This window comes from Euleptes europaea, chromosome 17 (genome assembly GCF_029931775.1).
Source record: "Euleptes europaea isolate rEulEur1 chromosome 17, rEulEur1.hap1, whole genome shotgun sequence".
In the NCBI taxonomy this organism is placed as follows: domain Eukaryota; kingdom Metazoa; phylum Chordata; class Lepidosauria; order Squamata; family Sphaerodactylidae; genus Euleptes; species Euleptes europaea.
In genome coordinates this window covers 46,344,928-46,369,097 of record NC_079328.1, presented here as the reverse complement: position 1 = coordinate 46,369,097, position 24,170 = coordinate 46,344,928, and the positions used below count along the sequence as shown (strand labels likewise).

The 24,170-nt window shown below is 46.5% G+C and overlaps 1 protein-coding gene across 1 annotated transcript in view; it reads right to left on the bottom strand.

Moving 5' to 3' along the window:
- The window catches only part of CDH13 (cadherin 13), a 638,997-nt gene that overhangs the window by 339,007 nt on the left and 275,820 nt on the right, over positions 1 to 24,170 (bottom strand). The window contains exon 4 of the mRNA XM_056862383.1: positions 21,404 to 21,520. Coding sequence (XP_056718361.1) covers positions 21,404 to 21,520 — 117 coding nt within the window. The remainder of the gene's footprint in view (positions 1 to 21,403; positions 21,521 to 24,170) is intronic.

The following is a 24,170-nucleotide window of genomic DNA, read 5'->3' as shown; positions in this document are numbered from 1 at the left end:
AAACAGCTGCTTTGGAAGGTGGACTGTATGGCATTATACCCCACTAAAGTTCCCCCTTCTCAAACTCCACCCTTCTCATGCTCCACCCCCAAAATATGCAGGTATTTCACAACCCAGAGCTGGCAACCCTATTGGTAGGTGGTCAAAGAGGGGCAGAAAGCCTCAAATGAAACTTCTGAAGCTATTATCCAGAAGAGGAATGGGTGTGGCACCAAGAAGGCCAGAGTAGGTATATATGTGGGGAGAGGTCATGGCTCAGTGGTACATAGCACATGTTTTGCACAACAGAAAGTCCCTGCTTGCAAGCGCTGACATCTCAAGTCCAAAGATCTCTGTTACCAGGCTTTCCTCTGCCTGAGACCCAGGAGAGCTGCTGCCAGTCAGAGGAGCCAGTATTGAGTTAGAGGGCCTAGCTCATGAGCCTTTTGAGTTGGAAAGGAACTTAGAGGCCATCTAGTCCAACAACCTGCTCAGTGTCCCCAACCTCCACTTGTAGACCTCACCAATTCCCTCTGTTCAAATCTAGGGCAGCCCTTTCATCAGTATACCTAATTCTCAATATGGCCAAATCTGTAGATACTTAAATCCAGAGACTGGAACCATGAAGAGACAAGACAGATCTTTCTACAAACTTGGGGGGGAAAAAAACAGGTTCACAGAAAAATCTGAAATCTAAAACAACAACAACAATTGGAGGGTTAAAACTCCCCAAAATAATAGCACCTGAAGCTTTAAGAGACAAATGTCCTCTGTGGGGAGGGGAAAATGGGATTTCCCCCACAACTCCTTGCAGGTTTCCCCACAACCCCTTGCTTGTTTCCATCTATTCTGCATGGGAGGCGGCCCAAGTCCAGCCGACAAAGCTGTGTTCCCCCTCTTTCAAGCCATCAAGGAAGGGAAATGTGGGTCATGGAATGCAAATCGCTTCCTAAAAATAACTGATTCCACTCAGTAGTCCTCCAAGTACCCTTAGGGTTTGCAAGAGAGATTCCACCACTGCCAAAAACATTGCAGTCAATAAGATTTGACAGCACCTCCTTCAAGCCTACGATCCCCACTGACTTAAGTGTCCCTAATTACTTTGTTAACGAATGGCAAGGCAAGCTCTTCTCAAAATCTACAAAAGCTCCGTGCACATATGCCCTGCTTCATGAAGAATTCAGAGACTCAGTAAAAAGTATCTCTGATCTGTTTTATATATAATTCAAGAGAGCCATGCATTTGCTGACAAACAGACTCTCGGGATAAACAATGAAGTAAATCAAAACTTTTTTTGGCGTAATGAAGCAAACTACTTCCCCGGCTTTGTTATCTAATTTTGACTGAGATGCAAATGCTTCGGGCAAATCGGAAGAACAAATGATTTAATGGCATTAGCAACATCACTTAGTTCACGGTAATGAGACAATAACGTCTCTTGAACTCCGAACGAACGCTCTCAACTAGGTTTATTAAACTTTATTAAAAATTAAAATCACTTTGCAAGTCTGTGCTTCCTGGGCGACATTTAAAGGGGGCTTGTTGGAAGGTTTCTAGAGATTTCCTGGATTAGCATGCAGAAACTATGGTAAGTTGGAAATGGAACCATTCAGGTCTGGCCTCCTGATTTAAACACAACAAAAATTTGTTACTTCTCTTCTGCTTTAAAAATGGCCCATGTGCTAGGGTTGCCAACCTCCAGGTACTAGCTGGAGATCTCCCACTATGGCAACTGATGTCTAGCTGATAGAGATCAGTTCCCCTGGAGAAAATGGCTGCTTTGGCAATTGGACTCCGTGGAGTTATGCATGAGTTTTCCATCCATTAGAGATGACCTCGCTGCCAGCCCTCACAAATCCTGGGACTTCCCCATTCCTCTATTAACCTGATTCTTCCCTCTCCCCTGAGCTCAGCCTGCTTGAAATCCCCTTGCATAAGGAAAAGCATGGGACATCCAAGCTTGGTTTCTGTCACAGAAAGCATGCAGCCAATTACAAAGCAGCATATAAAGCAGCAGGGATTCAAATGCTTCCTGCTTCCTGGGAGTTCTTTTTGAGCAGAAGAAAGGGTTTTAGAAATGAATCTTGGATCCCCCCCTTTCTTTCAGGTAGCTCTGTTTTTTGTTTTGCTTTTTTATGCAGCAATTGGGTTTCGGGGGGGGGGGGGCTTTTCTCTCACAGTAAGCACTACAAAGTAAGCCAATTACGAAGCAGCATTTAAAGGGGTGAGGACTTGATTTGAGCTTGGAGACTGCTGTCACATAGATTCCCAACAGGAAAGTGTGGGTCCAGCGAGCAACGAACCTCAGGTAAAATTCCCATGCATAAACGACCATAGTCTGTTGTAATACAGTGTGGTGTAGTGGTTAAGAATGGTGGACTCTAATCTGGAGAATGGGGTTTGATTCCCTGCTCCTCCGCATAGGGTTGCTAGCCTCCAGGTACTTGTAGGAAATACTCACAATACTAGTAACAAAAAGCTAAGGGAAAAAAAGACTAGCACAACTCACTATATTCAACAATTCATTAACAACGTGCTAACAGTGAAAAAAACCACAAAGTGTACAAATATATACAGTATTTACAATAATAATCACAAGCCTAATAGCAAAGTCCAATAATCAATCCAAGGCAAGCATTCTTCTAATCCAAATGTGGTCGACAATATCAAATAGTTGGCACGAAGTCCGAAAAGAATCCAAAAAATCTCCAGGTATTTCCCAAACCGGAGTTGGCTGCCCTAGTGCCAGAAGTTACTTCCCGAGCTGCCTCAGTTCAAGACTTCGTTCCTTATTTCTAAGAATAAAATAGCCAAAATTGCGGAGTTTGGCAAAGTATGGGTCCATTGTAGCCCACCCTTCGGCATGCTGTGCCATACGCAAAGCACCAAGCATTTAATGCAGATATTTGACAGATAAGAGAAGACAATGAAGTGCTATGTTATTTTATTTTTTTCAGGAACTACTGCCACTTGCCCTGGAAAGGGCCACAAGATTTGTTGATGCCAGTATTATATACTGCTCTGTTAACTATGATGAAAAGGGGTTTTGAAATACTTCAAAGCATGAAAGGATCCCCCCCCCTCCCCTGGCTTTGGAGATCCCTGGCTGACCTATGCCCAAGTGAAACGCCCGCTCTTGGAGGGAAGCTGGCACTGAATACTTCAGAGCGTTTCGTCCTGGATAAGACTACCCATTGTGTGCCACAGACGGTTAATGAGGGAGATGAGAGAATCTCCCACAAAGTGGGGCGATGGAAGATAACAAAGAAAAAAGGCGTGTGGGGTTGGATGGGAGGGAAGAAGGGAAAGGCAGAGCTTAAAATGTTCACAAAAGCCGAAACCCAGGGGCTGATCCGGAGGTCAGAGGCAAGCCATAAGGGAAAAGAAAAGAACCATCTTTTGCACCGTTTTGCCACACAACGCTTTAGAAAACAGAAGCAAAAGAGAAATGCTGTTTTCCCCACTTTATTCTTTTTTTATTTCCTTTTTTTATTTAACAAGGTTTTCACCCTGCCTTTCTGCTCTCCCAGGGCCCAACAAGGCAGCGAACAAATAAAAAACGTACCCCAAAAATGTCATCTTAAAAGCCATTAGAAACGTGCAAATACATCTTTAAAGCAATTGAAAACCAGATTTTAAAATAAACACAAAAGACAAAAGCAATAGTTAAAATACTGAGAGAAAGGAGGTAAGAATGAAGCTAATTGTAAAGGTGGGAAACATTAGAGTTCTCTCAATGTTTCTACAATTTCATAAAGAACTTCCACATTTTGATTTACATGAAATGAGGAATATGTTTGCCAACCTCTAGTTGGGTCCTAGAAATATCCCAGAATAGCAACTGATCTCCAGACTAAAGAAATTGGTTGCCCTGGAGGGAATGGCATCTTCTGAGGGTTGAGTCTATGGTATTATAAACCACCCCTCTCCAAACCGTTCCTTCCCCACACATCACCTCTAAGAGACCCAGCATGGTGTAGTGGTTAAGAGCAGTGGTTTGAAACAGTGGACTCTAATCTGGGGAACCGGGTTTGATTCCCCACTCCTCCACATGAGCGGCGGAGGCTAATCTGGCAAACCGGGTTGGTTTCCCCACTCCTGCACATGAAGCCTGCAGGGTGACCTTGGGCTAGTCACAGCTCTCTTAGAGCTCTCTCAGCCCTACCTACCTCACAGGGCACCTGTTGAGGGGAGGGGAAGGGAAGGTGATTGTAAGGTGGTTTGATTCTTCCTTAAGTGGTTGAGAAAGTCAGCATATAAAAACCAACTCTTCTTCCTCTTTTTTCTTCTGATCTGTGTAGTTTAGAGATGAGCGATAATTCTGGGAGATCTCCAGGCCCCATGTGCATACTGGCCACCCTATTTGCTACTGATCTTGCTTGAGAGGCAATGGTTTGTATTTGGGAATATGGAGGTCTTCTCTCCTGCAGTGTCAGTCAAAGACTAGCCTCTTTTTCCAGTGATGGATGCAGAAAGAGCCAGGAAATCAAGACCGCCAGATTGCCTTTTTTAAAACCCAGGAGTGGTCCCTGATCCCATCACCTGCACTCACCTCTCTGTTAGTGATTTGGTAGATGATTTCCCGACAGCTCGTAAATTTTTTAGAAGAATGTTTTCACTGGTCCTTTGAGCGGGAAAAAGAAACCCATCAATAACCCCTGCTCTAGATTGTGAACATGTCAAAGCCGTCTCGTTCCCTATTTACTAGCCGCTTCTACTCAGACTAATCCAAGACTTCTCAAGAAAATTAATGTATCTCGCCATGGGAGAAGTGGCAAATGTTGAGTCCTTGGTGACTGATCGGAAATCAGAGAAGTGAGTAACATGGCTGGGGAGTGGGAGGCTGAAACCAAATGGTCTGAGCTTTTCCGTCTGTGGAGGATGGGGTGTTTTAGCCCCTTCCTTGCTGATTTCTATCGGCCATGCTGTGGACTGAGCCAGCTGGGTGACTGATGGCTACAGGCAACCAGTCACATACTGAACCAAGCCCAGAGCAGATCTAGGAAGCAAAGTCAGTTAGTTCCTTTATACCCTGCCTTTCTCCCCAATGGGGATACAAAGCAGCTTACATCATTAGAATCATAGAGTTGGAACAGACCGCCAGGGTCATCTAGTCCAACCCCCTGCAGAAAATTCACAAGTACCTCCCCCCCACACCCCCAGTGACCCCTACTCCATGCCCAGAAGAGGGCCAAGATGTCCTTCCTCTTATCATCTTCTTAAGGTCATAGAGTCATCTGCTTAAGGTAATAGAATCAGCATTCTCCTCCATTGTATCCTCACGACAACCCTGCAAAGTAGGTTAGGCTTAAAGTGTGTGACTAGCCCAAGGTCATCCAGCAAGCTTCCAGGGCAGTGTAGGGATTTGAACTTGGGTCTTCCAGACCCCTGCACAGAACTCTAACCCCTACATCGTGCTGGCTCAAAATGCCCTTGTATGCACCTGCAAAAAGTCAGGACAGGGTTCAAAGATGAACACATGAAGTTGCCTTCTACTGAATCAGACCCTTGGTCCATCATAGTCAGTATTGTCTGCTCTGACCGGCAGCAGCTCTCCAGGATCTCAGGCAGAGGTCTTTCACATCACAGCTACTAGCTGTCAGAGCACCTCTCCTAGGTGGAGATATCGGTCTAGTCTGTTGGTTGGTCAATGTGCCTATCACTTTCAGCTATCCACTGATTCACTTTCTCCCCTTGCCCCTCCCCATTGAACTGAAGAAGAAGCAACAAGACTCCACAATACTGAAGGTTAAAGACCCTTCCCGTTTGCTCCCGTCATTAATTCTCCAATTTGGATTAGTCATAATAACCGCACGAAAGAACAGCGTGCATTTGACTTGTGTTTGGGAAAGTAAACACGCAACTGCACATTCCTATGTATTCTCCCCCCCATGGCTGGCCCTTACAGCAGAATTACGAACAGAAATCTGGTTCCGCAGAGCCCCGTCCGTCTCCGGACGAAGGCAAATGTGACAGCTGGCACTCAGAAACCCTTTTTTCCACCTGGGTCTCCAAATAACATCTCTGCGCCTCGGGTAAATAAATGTAATTACCATGATGTGACGTGTCAAATCCTTTCTGCACGACACGGCTCTGCATTATATCTTTCTTAAACAAGCCGGTGCGGGGTTTAGGCCGTCAGCTAGTTATACATTCAGCTTTGCTCAACTGATGGCAACACTTTCCCTCTCTTTAATTTACTGTTATCAAAAGCTTGCCATTAATCACTTATGATTAAAGGAAGCTGGCAGCCCAAAGGGGGGGGGAAGAGAGGGCAGAGTGAAGCCTCCCCCCCCCTCGAGTCCCCGGTATTTACACTACTGTGTACGAGACCCACATAAAGCGCACGTCGTCCTCTTTGGGAATAATCTGTCTGTCACCTTTCCTTAATAACGTTCCCCCCCCCCCCATAATTTATAGCCGGGGCTGCTTTGTCGGGTCTCGCCGGCGTCTTGGCTTAATAGAAACTGTCACCAAAATAAGTGCTCGGCTTCTCAATGTGGATTAGGATGAAGAGGTGTCAGGATGTGTCTGTTTTATCCCATTCCCCCCCCCACCTCGCAGCCCCTGCAGTCCCTCCGGAAGACAGAACGCCAGGGAGGAGACCAGATTTCGAAAGCCGGCTGCTTTGATTTAGACCTCCCTGTTTCGATTTTGCGCCTTCCTGGTAGGAAAGAGACCCCCCGAGATTCTGACTTGGTGTCAGTTTCACTTTCTGCAGGCTGAGGTTTTCCTATTAAAAGTGACACATCCCCCCACCCCCCAGCATTATCTGGCATTAAAAATGGCAGAAAACAAAACAATCGTCCAGCAACCACAGCAAGGATAAGGTAGGTGGAAATCAGTGGAGTCGAACATAAAACGAGAAATGGAAACAGCTATGGCTGTCCTATTGCGTACCTTGGATCCGGGTGATCTACAGGAATCTCCCTGTTCCTGTTGGCAGCAGAGGATAGGACTCGCAATAATGGGTTTAAATTGCGGGCGGAAAGCCTGTTGTTGTTAAGTGCCGTCAAGTCGCTTCCCACTCATGGCAACCCTATGAATCAAAGTTTTCCAAAATGTCCTGTCTTTGACAGCCTTGCTCAGACCTTGCAAATTGAGGCCTGTGGCTTCCTTCATTGAGTCAATCCATCACTTCTTGGGTCTTTTTCCTCTTTCTCTGCTGCCCTCAACTTTTCCTAGCATGATTGTCTTCTCCAGTGACTCTTGTCTTCTCATAATGTGACCAAAGTACAACAGCCTCAGTTTAGTCATTTTAGCTTCTAAGGTCCGTTTAGGCTTGATTTCATCTAGAACCCGCTGATTTGTTTTTTTTTTTGGGGGGGGGGTTGGGCAGTCCACGGTATCTGTAACACTCTCCTCCAACACCACATTTCAAAGGGATATACTTTCTTCCGATCCGCTTTCTTCAATGTCCAGCTTTCACACCCATACATTGTAATAGGGAATACAGTAGCATGAATTAACTTAATCTTGGTGGCCAGTGACACATCCTTACACTTAAGAATCTTTTCTAGCTCCTTCATGGCTGCTGGCTGGATATTAGGATTTTTTTTTTTTTTAACAGTAAGAGTTGTTCGACAGTGGAATCGGCTTTCTAGGGAGGTTGCGAGCTCCCCCTCGCTGGCAGTCTTCAAGCAGAGGCCGGACAAACACTTGTCAGGGATGCTGTAGGCGGATCCTGCATTAAGCAGGGGGTAGGACTAGATGGCCTGTGTGGCCCCTTCCAACTCTATGTTTCTATGAAAATATGGAGAGGTTTTTCACAGTGGTGGTGGTGGACAATGTAGTCAAGTCACAGCTGACTTATGGCAACCCCGTGGGGTTTTCAAGGCTAGAGATGTTCCAAGATGGTGTGCCACTTCCTGCCTAAGCGTGGGCTGAAAGAGTTCTGAGAGAGCTGTGACTGGCCCAAGTTCACCCAGATGGCTTCATGTGGAGGAGTGGGGAATCGAACCTGCTTCTGCAGATTATAGAGCCTGCCGCTCTTACCCACTACACCATGCTGGCTCTCAAAGTGGGAGGGGGCTAAATGTTCTGTGTAAGACTTTGTGTTTCGCTCACCTACTGCTCTGAAACATCTTCTTGCCAGGACTAAGGTTGGGTGAATGTAATTGATTTCATTTTATGCTTCTTCTGTAGTGGAAGAGAGCCAGTGTGGTATTGTGGTCTGACAGCGCAAACCTATGTAGAGTTTCTCGAGTCTAAGTCCATGGGCTTAGCACTGCTAAAGTGCTCTGAGAAAATAAATCATAAAGCAGTTTTCAGGGAAGAAGCAGATTGCAAAAATGGTTTCAAAAGACTGACCCCTTAATTCAAAGCTTGTGTAAAAAGAAATGTTTTCTATAAGGATAATCAGAATGCCAGGAAATAAAGTTAATTTGGAACCTTGCAGGAGAATAATGTCCAGGGGAGGATTAGTCCTTATGAGGAAGGTTACATAAGAACATAAGAAAGGTCATGTTGGATCAGACCAAGGTCCATCAAGTCCAGCAATCTGTTCACACAGTGGCCAACCAGGTGCCTCTAGCCCACAAACAAGAGGACTGCAGGAGCATTATCCTGCCTGTGTTCCAAAGCACCTAATATCATAGGCATGCTCCTCTGATCCTGGAGAGAATAGGTATGCATCATGACTAGTATCCATTTTGACTAGTAGCCATGAGTACCCCCTCCTCCATGAATATGTCCACTCCCCTCTTAAAGCCTTCCAAGTTGGAAGTCATCACCACATCCTGGGGCAGGGAGTTCCACAATTTAACTATGTGTTGTGTGAAGAAATACTTCTTTTTATCTGTTTTGAATTTCTCACCCTCCAGCTTCAGCAGATGACCCCTCATTCTAGTATTATGAGAGAGGGAGAAAAGCTTCTCCCTGACCACTCTCTCCACACCATGCATAATTTTATAGACATCTATCATGTCTCCCCTTAACCACCTTCTTTCCAAGCTAAACAGTCCTAAGTGTTTTAACCGCTCCCTCACAGGGCAGTTGCTCTAGCCCCCTGATCGTTTTGGTTGCTCTTTTCTGCACCTTCTCAAGCTCTGCAATATCCCTTTTTAGGTGTGGTGACCAGAACTGTACACAGTTCCTGAGAACTGGTTAGTGCCTGGGTGGAAGACCACCAAAGAAGTCCAGAGTTGCTAAGCAGAGGCAGGCAATGGCAACCCCCCTCTGTTCGTCTCTTGCCTTGAAAACCCTGCGGGATCGCCATAGGGATCACCATAAGTCGGCAGCAACTTATCAGTGCTTTACACCATCACAGACACCAAAGTCTCTTATTCTGGGCTGCTCATCCGTAATACTCAATTTTTTATAAGAACCATTTATTTAAAAACAAAAGGCCCTGCTTCTCTCCCTCCAATCTGTCGTTTTCCAACACCAATCCACTAAACACGTGGATCTCTGTCTTCTCATGTTGAAGCATGTTGCATCTCCTTGCGTTCTAGGCCTGAGGTCAACAATTTCAGTGTAACAGTTAATCCTTAGCGCTATCTTTTTACTGAACAGATTTCGAACACAGACTAGATTATATCTCCCTGGCTCTACCACTAAGGTCATTAGTGTGATTTATTATGAAGATACAGGAAATTAGGTACTAGATATTTCAATACTGGGCAGAAAATTTAATTCCACCGTTGCTATAGTGCCAATGTCTCTCCCACTAACTTGTAGCCATAGCAACTAGATAAGGACATCCCCCCCCCCTCTTCAAGTGTTCAAATGTGCCTTTCTACTTATTAAACCTAAAGACCTACTGCCAAATAAACAAATAAATATATAAATAAGCAAACAAAGACGGCTATAATTAATTAATTATTTTGTCAAAGCCTGTGGAGCAAAATAACCGTGCAATTAAGAACATTTCAGAAAACATCTTATGTAAATGGAACGACTTCGCCAAGAATTGTTTTGTTAGAATTGCGCTCACTTAAACAAGGCAGTTTTTAGTTTCAACAAAACTGTTTACTTGACCATCCACAGGCAAATGCGAACAGAGCCACTAAATAAATAACGATAGAAGGACTGCCTAATGGTGCGAAGGACGTGGAAGAGACACCCCATTTGGAAACTCAAAATGGCAATTTAATCACTCATCATAAATTTCAGCAAGCCTATTCAGTGATCACAGTCCAAAGAACTAAACAAGTATCAGAGAGACACAGAGGCAGAGAGACAGAGAGGAAGAGGGAAAGAGAGAGAGGGAGGGAGGGAGGGAGGGGGTTAATCTTGTCCATTCTCAACTGCAGCCGACACTGCTATGGCATATGCCAAATGTCTTAGGAAAAGGTTGAATAGGGATTCCTTAGAGTGAATTATGTTAATTAAGCCAGTGATTCCTCAGTCATTGCAGGTGTTAACTGTGTGTGTGTTAAGTGCCATCAAGTTGCTTCCGACTCATGGCAACCCTATGAATCAGCGTCCTCCAAAACATCCTTAACAGCCTTGCTCAGGTCTTGCAAACTGAAGGACGTGGCTTCCTTTACAGAGTCAATCCATCTCTTGTTGGGTCTTCCTCTTTTCCTGCTGCCCTCAACTTTTCCTAGCATGATTGTCTTTTCCAGTGACTCTTGTCTTCTCTTAATGTGACCAAAGTACAACAGCCTCAGTTTAGTCATTTTCATTTATAGGATCAGTTCAGGCTTGATTTGATCTATGACCCACTGATTTGTTTTTGTTTTTTTTTGGCAGTCCATGGTATCTGTAACACTCTCCTCCAATGCCACATTTCAAAGGAACCTACTTTCTTCCTATCAGCTTTCTTCATTGTCCAACTAGATTAGCAAAACTAGAAAAAATGGCCAAGGGTCTCTGTACTTTTCTTGATTCCATCTGCATTTTACATGATTATATCCTGCCCTTCTTGCAATGAATATTTTTTTGAACCTGCAGGGTATTTTTCCTCCATAGCTTCACATATAACAGCACATTCCTAAGCCTCTGCGGCGCCTTCGAAGAGGTTTTCCAGCCACTGCAAGGCTAAAAAAGGCCTTTTAAAAAACAAAAAAATCGATAATGGGGGAAATAGCCCCATTGAAAACAGTGATGCTGCACCAACAAAAAGCTGGCAGTGGATGGGGGCATTCCTGGCCTGGAAGGGGTTAGGAAGCTGCCTACTGGCAGCTCTGCCCCCAGAATGCTCCGGGAACGCCTTCCTTGGTAGTCTCCCATCCAAGTACCAACCCTGCTTGGCATCTGAGAACTGATGAGATTGGACTATACCATGCCGCCTTCGCTCCTGACTCAAATGGTAGTCACTTTGAAACACCTGAAATTAGGAAATGCTTGTTCTAGCACCTCTAACAGTGGTGCATTCCTCCAATGCAAGGAACCTTCATCCAATGTGTTTCTTTTGCCAGAGAAAACATTGTAGGAAGGTTCCTTATACCATATGAATTAGTCACCATTGGCTGAGCGGAGTGGTAGGATAAAATCCATTGTTGTTACTCATTGATTTGAGCCAAAGCTATTTATGAGTTTTCAGATATGTTTTTGTTAGTGCTGAAAAACACCTTCCCCGTTTTGAAGGAAGATTATTTGTATTTGACTCACTTTTTATCTGATGAAGGGAGCTTTAACTCACCAAAGCTTATGCTAGAATCTCTTTGTTAATGTGCTACGCAAGACCAATCAGAACCCTAGAAACCAATGAGGATAGAAAAATGCAAAGTCCCAATGGTCACCCTAGATGGCTTGCCTGATCTCGTCAGATCACAGAAGCTAAGCAGGGTCAGCCGTGGTTAGTATTTGGATGGGAGATGATCACCAAAGAAGTCCAGGGTTGCTACACACAGGCAGAATATGGCAAACCAATTCTGAATGCCACTTGCCTGAAAAACCCCATGAGGGGCGGCCATAACTGGGTTGCGACTTGGCTGCAGTTTCCATCCATCCAAAGGTCACACAATGACCTATGGCTCCTATCCATCCCTCCGGAGGTCCTGAAACCCAACATCGAGGTCTCTCCCTGGACAGCGCCTATGGTTTGCCACAGCAGAGTCAACCTTCCGATTCAACAGCACACAATATAACAAGAGTGACAAGGGGTAATCACCAGGTAAAGCAAATAACTCCGCTCTCCTTCCATTTGTCATCGGATAAATATCCATCATTCTTCACGGAGCACTGACAAATAAACTATCACAGTAATTAAAGGGGAATTGTGTGTCCTGCTGAGCCCAACTTCATTTCGCTTGATGTCGACAAATAAATTGGCAGCGTAACATATGGACGGAGACCAATATCCCCCTCCCCGAGGGTGATATCCCTTTGCTTGTATCAGCAAGAGATGGTGAGGGAATACATCAATAATACCCGTCTACGCTGGTAACCCGGGCCATCTGGCCAGAGAGCGGCAGAACTGCCAAACGCGTATTAAAATATTTTAATCTCCTCGTTTTCCCTCAAGATCCGAGGCTCGCTTGCGTGAGTGTAAGGGGCCCACTAAACGGCCAGGCTCATCAACACAGCCTCATGCTTGGAGTCTTGAAAGCTATTTAATTAAGAGATACTGAAGAAGGGGTACTCCATTACATGGCAATAAGCCATTTCCCAGGCAGAGAGGAAAGGCAGCTAATAACGTCAAGGCAGGAAGGATATCTCCAGTGTTGCGTTGCCGGGCGGCTTAATTAAACGTTATTTTTTATATAATTAAAGGACACACTTTTCCGTCCCATCTACGACACAGTTACCTTCATGCTTAAAATGGCAGTTTTGCAATTATTTTTGTTGGCAGTCATTAAAGCAAGGCTGGGGGGAAAAAACACAAAGCCAAAAACAAACAAACAAACAAACGAAACCCAAAAACTCGGATGTCAGGATGCTGCTAAATCTTGATTAAGAATACAGCTCATTTGCAGAATTTTTATTTATTTATTTATTTATGAGATTTTTTAAACCCGCCTTTTCCCAACCAACGTCAGCTTCAGGGCGGTTTATGTCAATTACAGCACAGATATGTGGTGTGAAATCTGATTAGTGCCACCCGAGACCATGGAAGCCACTGGAATGTTACATCCATCATGGGGATGTGCCTCATGGAGAATAGCCCTGCCTTTCAACAATATCCTGAAGCCAGGGAGGGGTTGTGGCTCACTGGAAAAGCCTTTGCTTTACATGCCGAACGTCCCAGGTTCAATCCCTGGCATCTCTAGTTAAAAGGATCAGGTAGGAGGTGATGTGAAAGACCTCTGCCAGGGACTCTGGAGAGCAGCTGCCAGTCTGAGTAGACAAGACTGACTGTGATGGACTGAAGGTCAGATTTAGTATATGGCAGATGTGGCCTGCTTATTCTATTTCTGTATAACCCTGTAAATATTAAATTATGGTGTGTGTATGGGGGTGTGAGGAGGAGAAATCAGGGCTGGCTCACTTCACAAGTGATTAGAGTTACCCCTGGATGACTGGTTAGGGTGGGACTTACCAAAATGGTGTCCCATGACACTGCATCATGACTTCCAGCTGTGTAACCAGAAGTGACTTCACTGCACTGCAAGATGCTCTAGGATTCACTTGAAATGCTATGGTAAAACATAGAATTCCAGTGAATCCTAGAGCATCCTGTGACTTGGTGACATCACACAGGTAGAAGTGATGTTGTGGCATTATGTGACACTGTTTTGCCCCTCTCTTTCCCTCCACTGCCCTATTGTGTGGCAGTGGGGACAAAGATCAATGGTGGGAGGTGGCCTATGTGGCAAACCTGGCCAGCCTACAAGTGAGCCTTACACCACCACAGTTTGGGTAGGGTGGCACAGAAAGAGGTGATAGGATGCCTTGCACCTGTCAGTATCTCCCAGATCTACACTACCACTGTACTTTTCAGGTCCCACATTACTGGATCTTGCCTTTCCTCCAAAATGGGTTGGAGAGATAATCAGTAGTCCTCATGGGAAAGTCTTGTAGAAAGTGCCAACCCAAATTTACTGGTTTCCCAGGCTACTAATGGATACCTAAATATTTTCTCCAGAAGTCGAAGTCATCATCAATTCTGTGGTTTCGTAAATGGCATTTTCATTCCATTTTTCACACCATTTAGTATGCCATGTCTATGCACCCGAAGCACAAGTTTATTCTTCTAAACGGCATAAACAGTGCGAGGAGACAGAAAATAAAGTTTTGCACACTCAGTGTACAAATGTGAAAAGCAGAAATGTAACAAGAGATTCAGAATCAAAAGGAATGGGGGTGCCACATGTGGTATCATTCCTACCAAAAGTATCCTCCAGCACACATTTTTTATGGCTTATGGGCAGAACTGTAAAAAGCATGACCTCTAGTCATGAATGCAAACCACACAATCAACGAGTTAGTGTTTACATTATTGCAAACCTCTGCTACTTTAGCTATAATATACGTTAAGATTAGGAATTCATCTCCCTGCTGTGTTATTTAAAGAAAGGTTCAGGTCATCCCTAAACACAGCATCATCAGTGCGAATCCTGGATTTTACGCAATTAGTCAGTTCATTCAAGGCTCCGGCAAATTAGTCCTGGCGAAGTTAGGAAATGTCGCCTGTTTATTAGTGAGGAAATTGCAAGTGCGAATCAAGTTGTACTCATGTAAGAGTCAGTCATGCAAGGTATTGCACGTTCCAGCCTCATCTAGCCGAGCACTCAAGCATGGCTGCTTTCAGAGAGCCACTCGGACGTTTTCTTCGCAAAAGCAATGGCTGTAAGCATCTATCCCGAGAAGAGTCAAAACAAGATCCTTCGCTGCTGTCCGGGATCGGACAGGATGTTCGGGATATTATTAAGAATTTATAGGGTTGCCAACCTCCAGGCACTAGCTTAGGGTTGCCAACCTCCAGGTGGTAGCTGGAGATCTCCTCCTATTACAACTGATCTCCAGCCAATAGAGATCCGTTCACCTGGAGAAAATAGCCGCTTTGGCAATTGGACTCTATGGCATTGAAACCCCACCCTCCTCAGGCTCTGCTCCCCAAACCTCCTGCCAGTGGTGAAAAGGGACCTGGCAACCCTATGCCTGGGGCCCTGGGCCCTGACATCAGTTGTAATCCTGGGAGATCTCCAGGCCTCACCTGGAGGCTGGCAACCCTAGCAGAGCCTGTAGACAATTGCCCTCACCTGCTGTCTCCTCCCCAGCATCTGATCATCGGAGGCATTCTGCTTCTGAGCCTGGAAATCCCATTCAGATATTGTGGCTCATAGGTAGCAATAAACCTAACAGCCACTAATCTGGCCAACCACCGTGGTGTAGTGGCTAAGAGCGGTGGTTTGGAGTGGTGGACTCTGATCTGAAGAGCCACTTTTGATTCCCCATTCCTCCACACAAGGGGCGGGGGCTAATCTGGTGAACTGGATTTGTTTCCCCACTCCTACACACAAAGCCAGCTGGGTGACCTTGGGCAAGTCTCTCTCTCAGCCCCATTTACTGCACAGGGTGTCAGTTGTGGGGAAGGGGAGGGGAGATGATTGTAAGCCGGTTTGAGACTCCCTTAAGTGGTAGAGAAAGTTGGCATATAAAAACCAAATCTTCTTCCTCCTCTTCTAAGTCAGTGGTTTATTAAACTGGTTTCCAAGTGAGGGTGGGCTTGTATGGCTCCCCCATTGCTGTTGCAGTTTCTGATAAAGCACAGCATCAAAGAGACAGCCACGTGGCAATTTTCTGTGTAGTTTCCCTGCCCTGGTTTCGCAGTAGTGACTATCCCCCTTTCCCTGAGCCACCTGGACTTTTACATTTTTTTTTAAAAAAAAATAGCACTTGAACATTGTTATGTCAATAAAACATTACAACAATAAGCATAAGAGGTTCTCTGAATTCCTAGATTTCTTTTTTTTAGACAGTGTCTAGCCCTTTCCGTTGCAGAGATATGTCTTTCCTCTTATATCTCCACAAGGGAACAGGCTACAGTAGGTTAGGCAGAGAAAGACAGTAACTGCCCCAAGATCACCCAAGCAAGGATCTCCCCAGGATTGGTCCAACACTCAAACCAGTACACCACACTGCATCTATATCGTAGCAGATAGACAGCCAGCCAACCAGACAGATTTAATATTTTCTCTTGTACTATTAGCCAGCAAATGCATTTGATGTCTCTCAGACTTCCACTAAGGACCTACAAATTCGGGAGCATCTTTCCAGCACAGCACACACGACTTGCCCAGACCATGTGACGAAATGGTTCCTTTCCTTCAACACTAGCTAGTTGCACTGAATCCTTTCTATGAATCGGAACGCCGGTCACCAAGACAGCTTCCTATGCTGACTGCCTCCCCAGAGGAACAGACCTGGCCGCTCTCATCAATTGCTGCTTACAAGCCAGACTGCAGTCTCGGTTTTCAACAGCCTCACTGCAGATTGAAGAACAAAACGATGCTCTGTCCATATTCCTTCTTGACACAGAAGTCATTTGCAACTGTCTTGAGCGCACAGGTTCCAACAAAGTGGCCCTTCCAGAACCACCGTTTTTCTTTCTTTCTTCCTGAATATGACTATCTGGAGCTATAGCGAATTAATTTCCCCCGCTTTGAACTGAAGACTGTAACTCATTATAGCATTTTATTGATCAACTCAGCTGTTTTCGTCCTTATAGGGAGCAAGTTCAATAGCACTCAATATTACATTTTTATTACGCCCCGGCTGCTCAGCTCGCCTCTGAATTTTTGTCCCTTCTCTTCCAGTCGAAATCGCTGCCAGCAAAACAAAAGTTAATGCTTGCATTGTCAAAAAATATAATATGGGAAGCATCTGTGTGGATACAACTTGAACTGTTGTAATGAATAGCAGAATCTAGTTTTAACACATGGGCACATGGACCTGCCTTATACTGAATCAGACCATCAGTCCATCAAAGTCAGTATTGTCTACCTCAGACTGGCAGCGGCTTTCCAGGGTCTCAAACAGAGGTCTTTCACATCACCTACTGCCTGGTCCTTTTTTCACTGGAGATGCCAGGGATTGAACCTGGGACTTTCTGCATGCCAAGCAGATGCTCTTCCACTGAGCCACAGCCCCTCCCCTCCCCCCTTTACATACAGTGGTAGGTTGTATATACAGGCCTGCCAACTCAAATGAACATGCTGGACTTTATTTATTTATTTAGACTTGTATCCCGCCCTCAATCCCTGGCCAAGGGGATTTCTGGAAACACCCCTCATTACATAATCTTGTGTTATCTACCTTTCCACACATTGTCTCGTTTGAAATCCTTTTCATGCCAACACACTAACTTCAGTAATCTTATATCAGCTTGACGGTTATTTGAAGTATTCATGCATTCTGCTGAACTCAGATGAACAGTAAATAAAAATAATGGCGAAGAGCGTCTACACAGGCTAAAGACTACAGGTACCATGTTGCAGTGCAAATTCATATCAGCGACAGCTTCTAATGCATACATGCAAGAATGCAGATCCTTCTTCAAGTCAAAGCACACCTTTTACATGACGTCTTTCACATAAGCCCCCTTCCCTACTGAAACTTAAGCATAATTCCATGTAAATGGAATTAACATACATTCTTCCCCTGTTTATCACTGCCTCTACCTCTTTTCCTGTTGTCAAATGTTAGCATTTTAGCTCCTAGGAGCAGGAATTTTAGCTCCTCAGAGCACATTCCTGAATTCTGCAAATTTCCCAGCCCCTATGGTGCTATAAATTAAACCTTGGCCCAAAAAGAGTTCCCGGCAGAATGATGCGAGGTGAATTCTCCCATCTTTCAAGCCAGTTTAACAAACAACAAGATGGCTCTAATCACACCCTCTTCTAGTATAGAACAAAACAATTTAAGATTTTCAAAGCTTCCTCAGTTTCAGTAAATGAATTCCAGGCTTAATATTTCTGCATCTTTAGCCACTAGTGTTGCCAGGTCCCTCTTTGCCACCGGCAGGAGGTTTTCGGGGCGGAGCCTAAGGAGGGTGGGGTTTGGGGAGCGGAGGGACTTCAATGCCATAGAGTCAAATTGCCAAAGCGGCCATTTTCTCCAGGTGAACTGATCTCTGTCGGCTGGAGTTCACTTGTAATAGCAGGAGATCTCCAGCTAGTACCTGGAGGTTGGCAACCCTAGTAGCCACCGCTGTTTTCATCCCAGGGCCTACCTGCATTGGGCTTCCTGGGCTAAGATCATCACTTGCAATGCAAAGAAACTTCAGTAAATATCTCCTCGCAAGATCTGATAAAAAACAGTTTTGTGGCGGGTGAATACAGAGCTGCAGATAAACATCTCCTGAGTAGAGTGCCCTTCAGATTTAATATGAAAGTGAAGAAATACATTAAACACCTTCCCTACTTTTATCGCCAGTCTTGCACATAAGATCAGTTTCTTCTTTCCCACAAAGCTCTCAAATGCTCTGGACTAGGGTTTCCAGGTCCCTCTTTGCCCACCTCCAGTGGGAGGTTTTTGGGAGGGAGCCTGGGGAAGGAGGGGTTTGGGGAGGGGAGGAACCCCTCCATTAACCATTAACAAGCACTTTTTGGGTGCGATCTGCCATCCAGTTACAGATCCACCTAACAGTAAAAGTATCTAAATCACATTCCTAATTTGTCAACAAGAATATTATGGGGAACCTTATCAACAGCCTTACTGAAATCAAGATAAACCATGTCTACTGCATTCCTAGGGCTGCCGATTCGGTTCGTCCCGAACTGAAAAACAGCTGAATTTCCCCCGATTCGGCGGTTTCCGGTTCGGGACGAACCGAATTCCAAAAAAGGCGGGAAACGGGGGAGCCGAATTCCTCGACTTCGGGGTGTTCAGCAAATAAATTCGGCAAATTCAGGGTTTGGCGCAGCAGCATAACCATCAGGCTCCCCCCCCTCGGCTGGATCAAGACCGGCACGCCAGCTAGGAGCCCTCCTCTCTCTCACGATGCACCGGGGCCGGATCAGGGCTGGTGAGCAAGCCAGGGGCCTTCTTTCCTCTCCCCCCCACCATGCACACTGGCTGGATTGGGACTCCCACACTAGCCAGGAGCCCTCCTCTTTCTCACGACGCACTGGGGCCGGTGCTAGCCAGGGGCCTTCTTTCCTCTCTCCTCCCCCCCCCGCCATGCACACTCTCACGATGCACCGGGGCCGGATCAGGGCTGGTGAGCAAGCCAGGGGCCTTCTTTCCTCTCCCCCCCACCATGCACACTGGCTGGATTGGGACCCCCACACTAGCCAGGAGCCCTCCTCTTTCTCACGACGCACTGGGGCCGGATCGGGGCCGGCGAGCAAGCCAGGGGCCTTCTTTCCTCTCCTCCCCGCCACACACACTGGCTGGATTGGGACCGGCCAGGAGCCCTCCTCTCTCTCACGATGCACTGGGGCTGGATCGGGGCCGGTGCGCAAGCCAGGGGTCTTCTTTCTTCTCCCCCCCCCCGCCATGCACACTGGCTGGATCAGGACCGGCACGCCAGCCAGGAGCCCTCCTCTCTCTCACAATGCACTGGGGCCAAATCGGGGCCGGCGCGCAAGCCAGGGGCCTTCTGTCCTCTCCCCTCCCCTGCCATGCACACTGGCTGGATTGGGACCGGCATGCCAGCCAGGAGCCCTCCTCTCTCTCATGATGCACTGGGGCCAGATTGGGGCCGGTGCGCAAGCCAGGGGCCTTCTTTCCTCTCCCCTTCCCTGCCATGCACACTGGCTGAATTGGAACCAGCATGCCAGCCAAGAGCCCTCCTCTCTCTCACAATGCACTGGGGCCGGTGCTAGCCAGGGGCCTTCTTTCCTCTCTCCTCCCCCCCCCCCCGCCATGCACACTGGCCGGATAGGGACTGGCACGCCAGCCAGGAGCCCTCCTCTCTCTCACGATGCACTGGGGCCAGATCAGGCCGGTGCACAAACCAGGGGCCTTCTGGGGGGGACATACTCTGGGAAATTGCTTTAATGTAAGAGGTTTACAGTGGCCATTTATGCACGGGAGGTTTTTCCTTGGATTTGCCACTCTATAGATGCACCTTTTCCCCATCCAAATTCTCAAAACTCAACAATCAGCCCCCAAGCAGAGTTTTGAGAATTAGGATGGGGAAAATGTGCATCTAGAGAGCGGCAAATCCAAGGCACTCCTCTTGAATCGGCACAGGTTGGAGCTGCTCAATTCCCACTTTCAGCTAAACACTTCTCTTGGCACATAGATGCAATTCCTGCCCCCCCCCCAAATCCTGTCTGTCATTAAAGATCAATGGGTTCCACATGTATAGAAAATAGAGGGAAGCTTTGAGAAAGCGCTGCCTTGCCCACCCCCCACCCCCCGTTTGGAATCTGACTGTTCCAAAAGCAGAACAGAGCGAGGGTGGAAGAAAAATGTAGGAGACCAGAGGGACTGGTGCTTGTTTTTTTGCGCTGGGGCTGTGCCCACAGAGGTGAACTGCACGAGGTAATCTGCTGGGTGGAGTTGGGGCAGAGTTGGGGGCGGGCATAAACAATGAGCTTGTTGGAAAGGGAGGCCTCCTGCAAAAGGGACAGAGCAAACCATTGTCAAATACTTTGTTCCCATGAAAAACCAAAACCACATCAAGATCGACGGGGATAAATCGCGGCCATGAAAAAAAATTTTTAATTGTTGTTTTTTGGGGGGGTCCGTGGCAAGAGAGCATCAAAATCTTCCGTGAAAAGTTGGCCTAGGTGTTTGTGCGCTACCCCAATGCCAACCCTAGGCTGCAACTCCCTTCCCTCATCATGTGTTCTGTTTATGCCATGTTGAGCACAGCTTCCCTCACAAGAAAAGTCTGAGAAAAAGTAGGAATTGAGCAGTTCTGCCCTCTCTTCATCTCCTGTTACAATTTCACTTTCCGGTCCCCGCAATGGCCTTATCATGTCCTTGTTCTTATTCTTACTCTGTACATAGGAAAATAACCCTTTTTTGTTGTGTTTAGCATCTCCCGCTAGCCTAAGCTCATACAGAGCTTTAGCTTTCCTAACACTCTTCCTACAAGCACTAGTTATTTGTTTATATTCCTCTTTGGTTATAAAGCCCTCCTTCCACTTCCTAAATGAGTCTTTTTTATGTTTATGGAGCCACCCTGGCCTCTTTAGGCTCCTCCCATTTTTCCTTCTCATAGGAATGGTTTGGGATTGCGCCTTCAGTATTTCATTTTTAAGAAATGCCCACCCTTCTTGAACTCCCTTCTCCTTAGGTATTTCTGACCATGGGATTCCTTCCAGCATAAGTTTAAGTTTGTTAAAATTTGCTTTCCTGAAGTCCAACCTGTATGTCTGACTAAGTACAGTTTTTCCTTTCCCCAAGATTGTAAATCCCAAGATTACATGGTCACTACTACCCAGGGGGCCTACTACTTTAACCTCATCAACCAGTTCTTCCCTGTTGGTGAGAATCAAGTCCACGATTTCTATGCATCGAAAGACCAAGTTTCTTGTCCCCAAATACAGAAAGACACAAATGCACTTGAAAGCATGGAATATGGATAATTCTGCAAATCGCAGCAGGAAACAGAAATATCTTAAAATTTGCCACTCACCTTGCCCACAGGTCTTGGAAATGGAGGTCTCTGGTTCTCAGGAATTAGAATCGGGGTGGCCACAATTGACCGTCTTTGTCTTACATTTCCAAGGCTGCCTTCAGCTTTAAAGATCTCCTGAAGATAGAAAAAAGGAGGGAAAATTAGATTAATTAGCCCAAAGCTTCTTTGGACAGCATAATTTATTATCCGTCTGCATATTTTTACTTCTGAACAAAAGCATCTCTGAACCAAAATCCTACCAACAGTCATTCCCCCACCTTCATTAGGCACAAAAGTATTGTTAGTTCGAGGCTCAGGATAAAGCTTGTGATTAATGAAGATCATCATTAAGCTCCTTCAAATGAAACCTTCAGGATCATTCCGTTTATGACGATACCAATAATGGTTTACCAGTACCTTCCAGCATAGTGTAGTGGTTAAGAGTGGTGGTTTGGAGCGGTGAACTCTTATCTGGAGAACCAGGTTTGATTCCCCTCTCCTCCACATGAGCGGCAGATGCTAATCTGGTGAACTGGGTTGGTTTCCCCGCTCCTACACATGAAGCCAGCTGGGTGACCTTGGGCTAGTCACAGATCTCTTTGAGCTCTCTCAGCCCCACCTACCTCACAGGGTGTCTGTTGTGAGGAGGGGAAGAGAAAGTGATTGTAAGCCAGTTTGATTCTTCCTTAAGTGGTAGAGAAAGTTGGCATATAAACACCAACTCTTCTTCCTCTGCATAGTATCCCTGGTTCCTTGGTGGTCTCCCATCCAAGCACTAACCAGGGCTGACCCTGCATAGCTTCCATGATCTGATGAGATCGGGCAATGCTTTGCTGCCTTCCCCCCAAACCTGCCATTACTTCCCCACAAAAAAATGTGAAGAATTTACCAGCCTTAAACTGGCAAGTCTTGGGCTTGAGGACACTTCTCCCAATCAATTGGGTTGAGCCAAAACATTTCTGCAACATTTTCCTTCCTATAAGTAGGATTGCCCAGCAGGGCCTGGCAACCGGTGGCAGATGGGGCGAGCGGGTACTTAGGGCCATCTTCTCTGTGGGATGTAGGGTTGCCAGCCTCCAAGTGGTGGCTGGAGATCTCCCACTGTTACTATTGATCTCCTGGAGAAAATGGCCACTTTGGCCATTTTCTCCTCAGGCTCCACCCTCCAAATCTCCAGGTATTTCCCAACCCGGAGCTGGCAACCCTAGTGGTAAGAGAGAATTGGTGGAAATTTGCCAAATTAGCCTGGATCCAACCCGGTGTCTTAACCTATGGGGGGTGGGGGTGGTAAGCTGTTTGTCAAGCAGAACATTAATATAGTTTACCTTACTTCTCCATGTTTATTTAGGCAGTTATTAATCAATAATAGGAGTAAAATAGCAAGCCACAAATTTTAAACATCAATCATGACAGTTGTAAAGCAAACAAACAAACAAACAAAAAAGTAGCAGATCAATGGAAGCCAAAAGCCTTAGAACAAGCCAAAAGAGAGTCTGAAGTGATCAATTGCTACCCAGTTCAAAGGCCTGGCAGATCAACAAAGTCTAAACTTGGCTCCTGAATGGGAGCAAAGAAGGAGGGTGAACAGTATGACGAAGAAGAAGAGTTGGTTTTTATATGCCGACTTTCTCTACCACTTAAGGGAGACTCAAGCCAGCTTACAATCACCTTCCCTTCCACTCCCCACAACATATACCCTGTGAGGTAGGTGGGGCTGAGAGAGTGTGACTAGCCCAAGGTCACCCAGCTGGCTTTGTGAGAAGGAGTGGGGAAACCAACCCGGTTCACCAGATTACCCTCCGCCGCTCATGTGGAGGAGTGGGGAATCAAGCCTGGTTCACCAGATCAGAATCCACCGCTCCAAACCACTGCTCCAAACCACTGTTCTTAACCACGACACCACACTGGCAAGATATCACAGTTAAGCTCTCTCCCCTTCTCAGGCACTGCCTTAAAATCTCCAAGCATATCCCAAGCCAAAGGTGAAGAACCACCCCCATTATGGTTGCCAGTTCCAGGTTGGGTATAACCTGGAGATTTTTTTGGGGGGGGAGCTTGGGGAGGGCAGGGTTTGGGGAGAGTCTTCAATGGGGCATAATGCCATAGACTCTGAGAGAACTGTGACTAGCCCAAGGTCACCCAGCAGGCTTCAGGAGTGGGGAAACCAACCCAGTTCGCCAGATTAGAGTACCTGCTCATGTGGAGGAGTGGGGAATCAAACCCGGTTCTCCAGAGTTGATAGGGTTGCCAGGTTCCCCCTCCTGATCGGTGGAAGGTTGCCGGGCTAGTGCCTAATTGTGTGGGGCGCTCTAGCGGGACCCGGCCCATTAAGAGTGAGAACCCAGTCATACCCCAGCAGAGTGCCCCAAAGATGACAGACAACCAGCTTGGAGGAATGGCACAACTTTATTGTTTGCAGCAGCAAGGCATTGGCATGGCATGGGAGAGTTATCCTACCATCGGCCTGCCACCATTGCAGGCCGATGAAAATACCCAGCCATGCTGGGCCACTTTTGAGATGGCAGTTCCTGGGACACACGAGGGCGGCAGCCAGCTGCGTGGTCCCCCGCCACTTGGAAGGAGGCCATTTGACAGCACATGGCAAGGCATGCCCCCTGACAGCCCCGCCGGGTTGTTCATGGCAGCCTTCCATTTTGGCCTGTCCCCTTCCGGCCTCCCCCAAAATCCCTTATTGGGATCCTCCCTGTTGGGGAAAAAGGCACGCAGGCCAGCTTCCCCCCCCCCCCAAACTGGATCCAGCCCCCATGCCAAACCGCACAAAGTT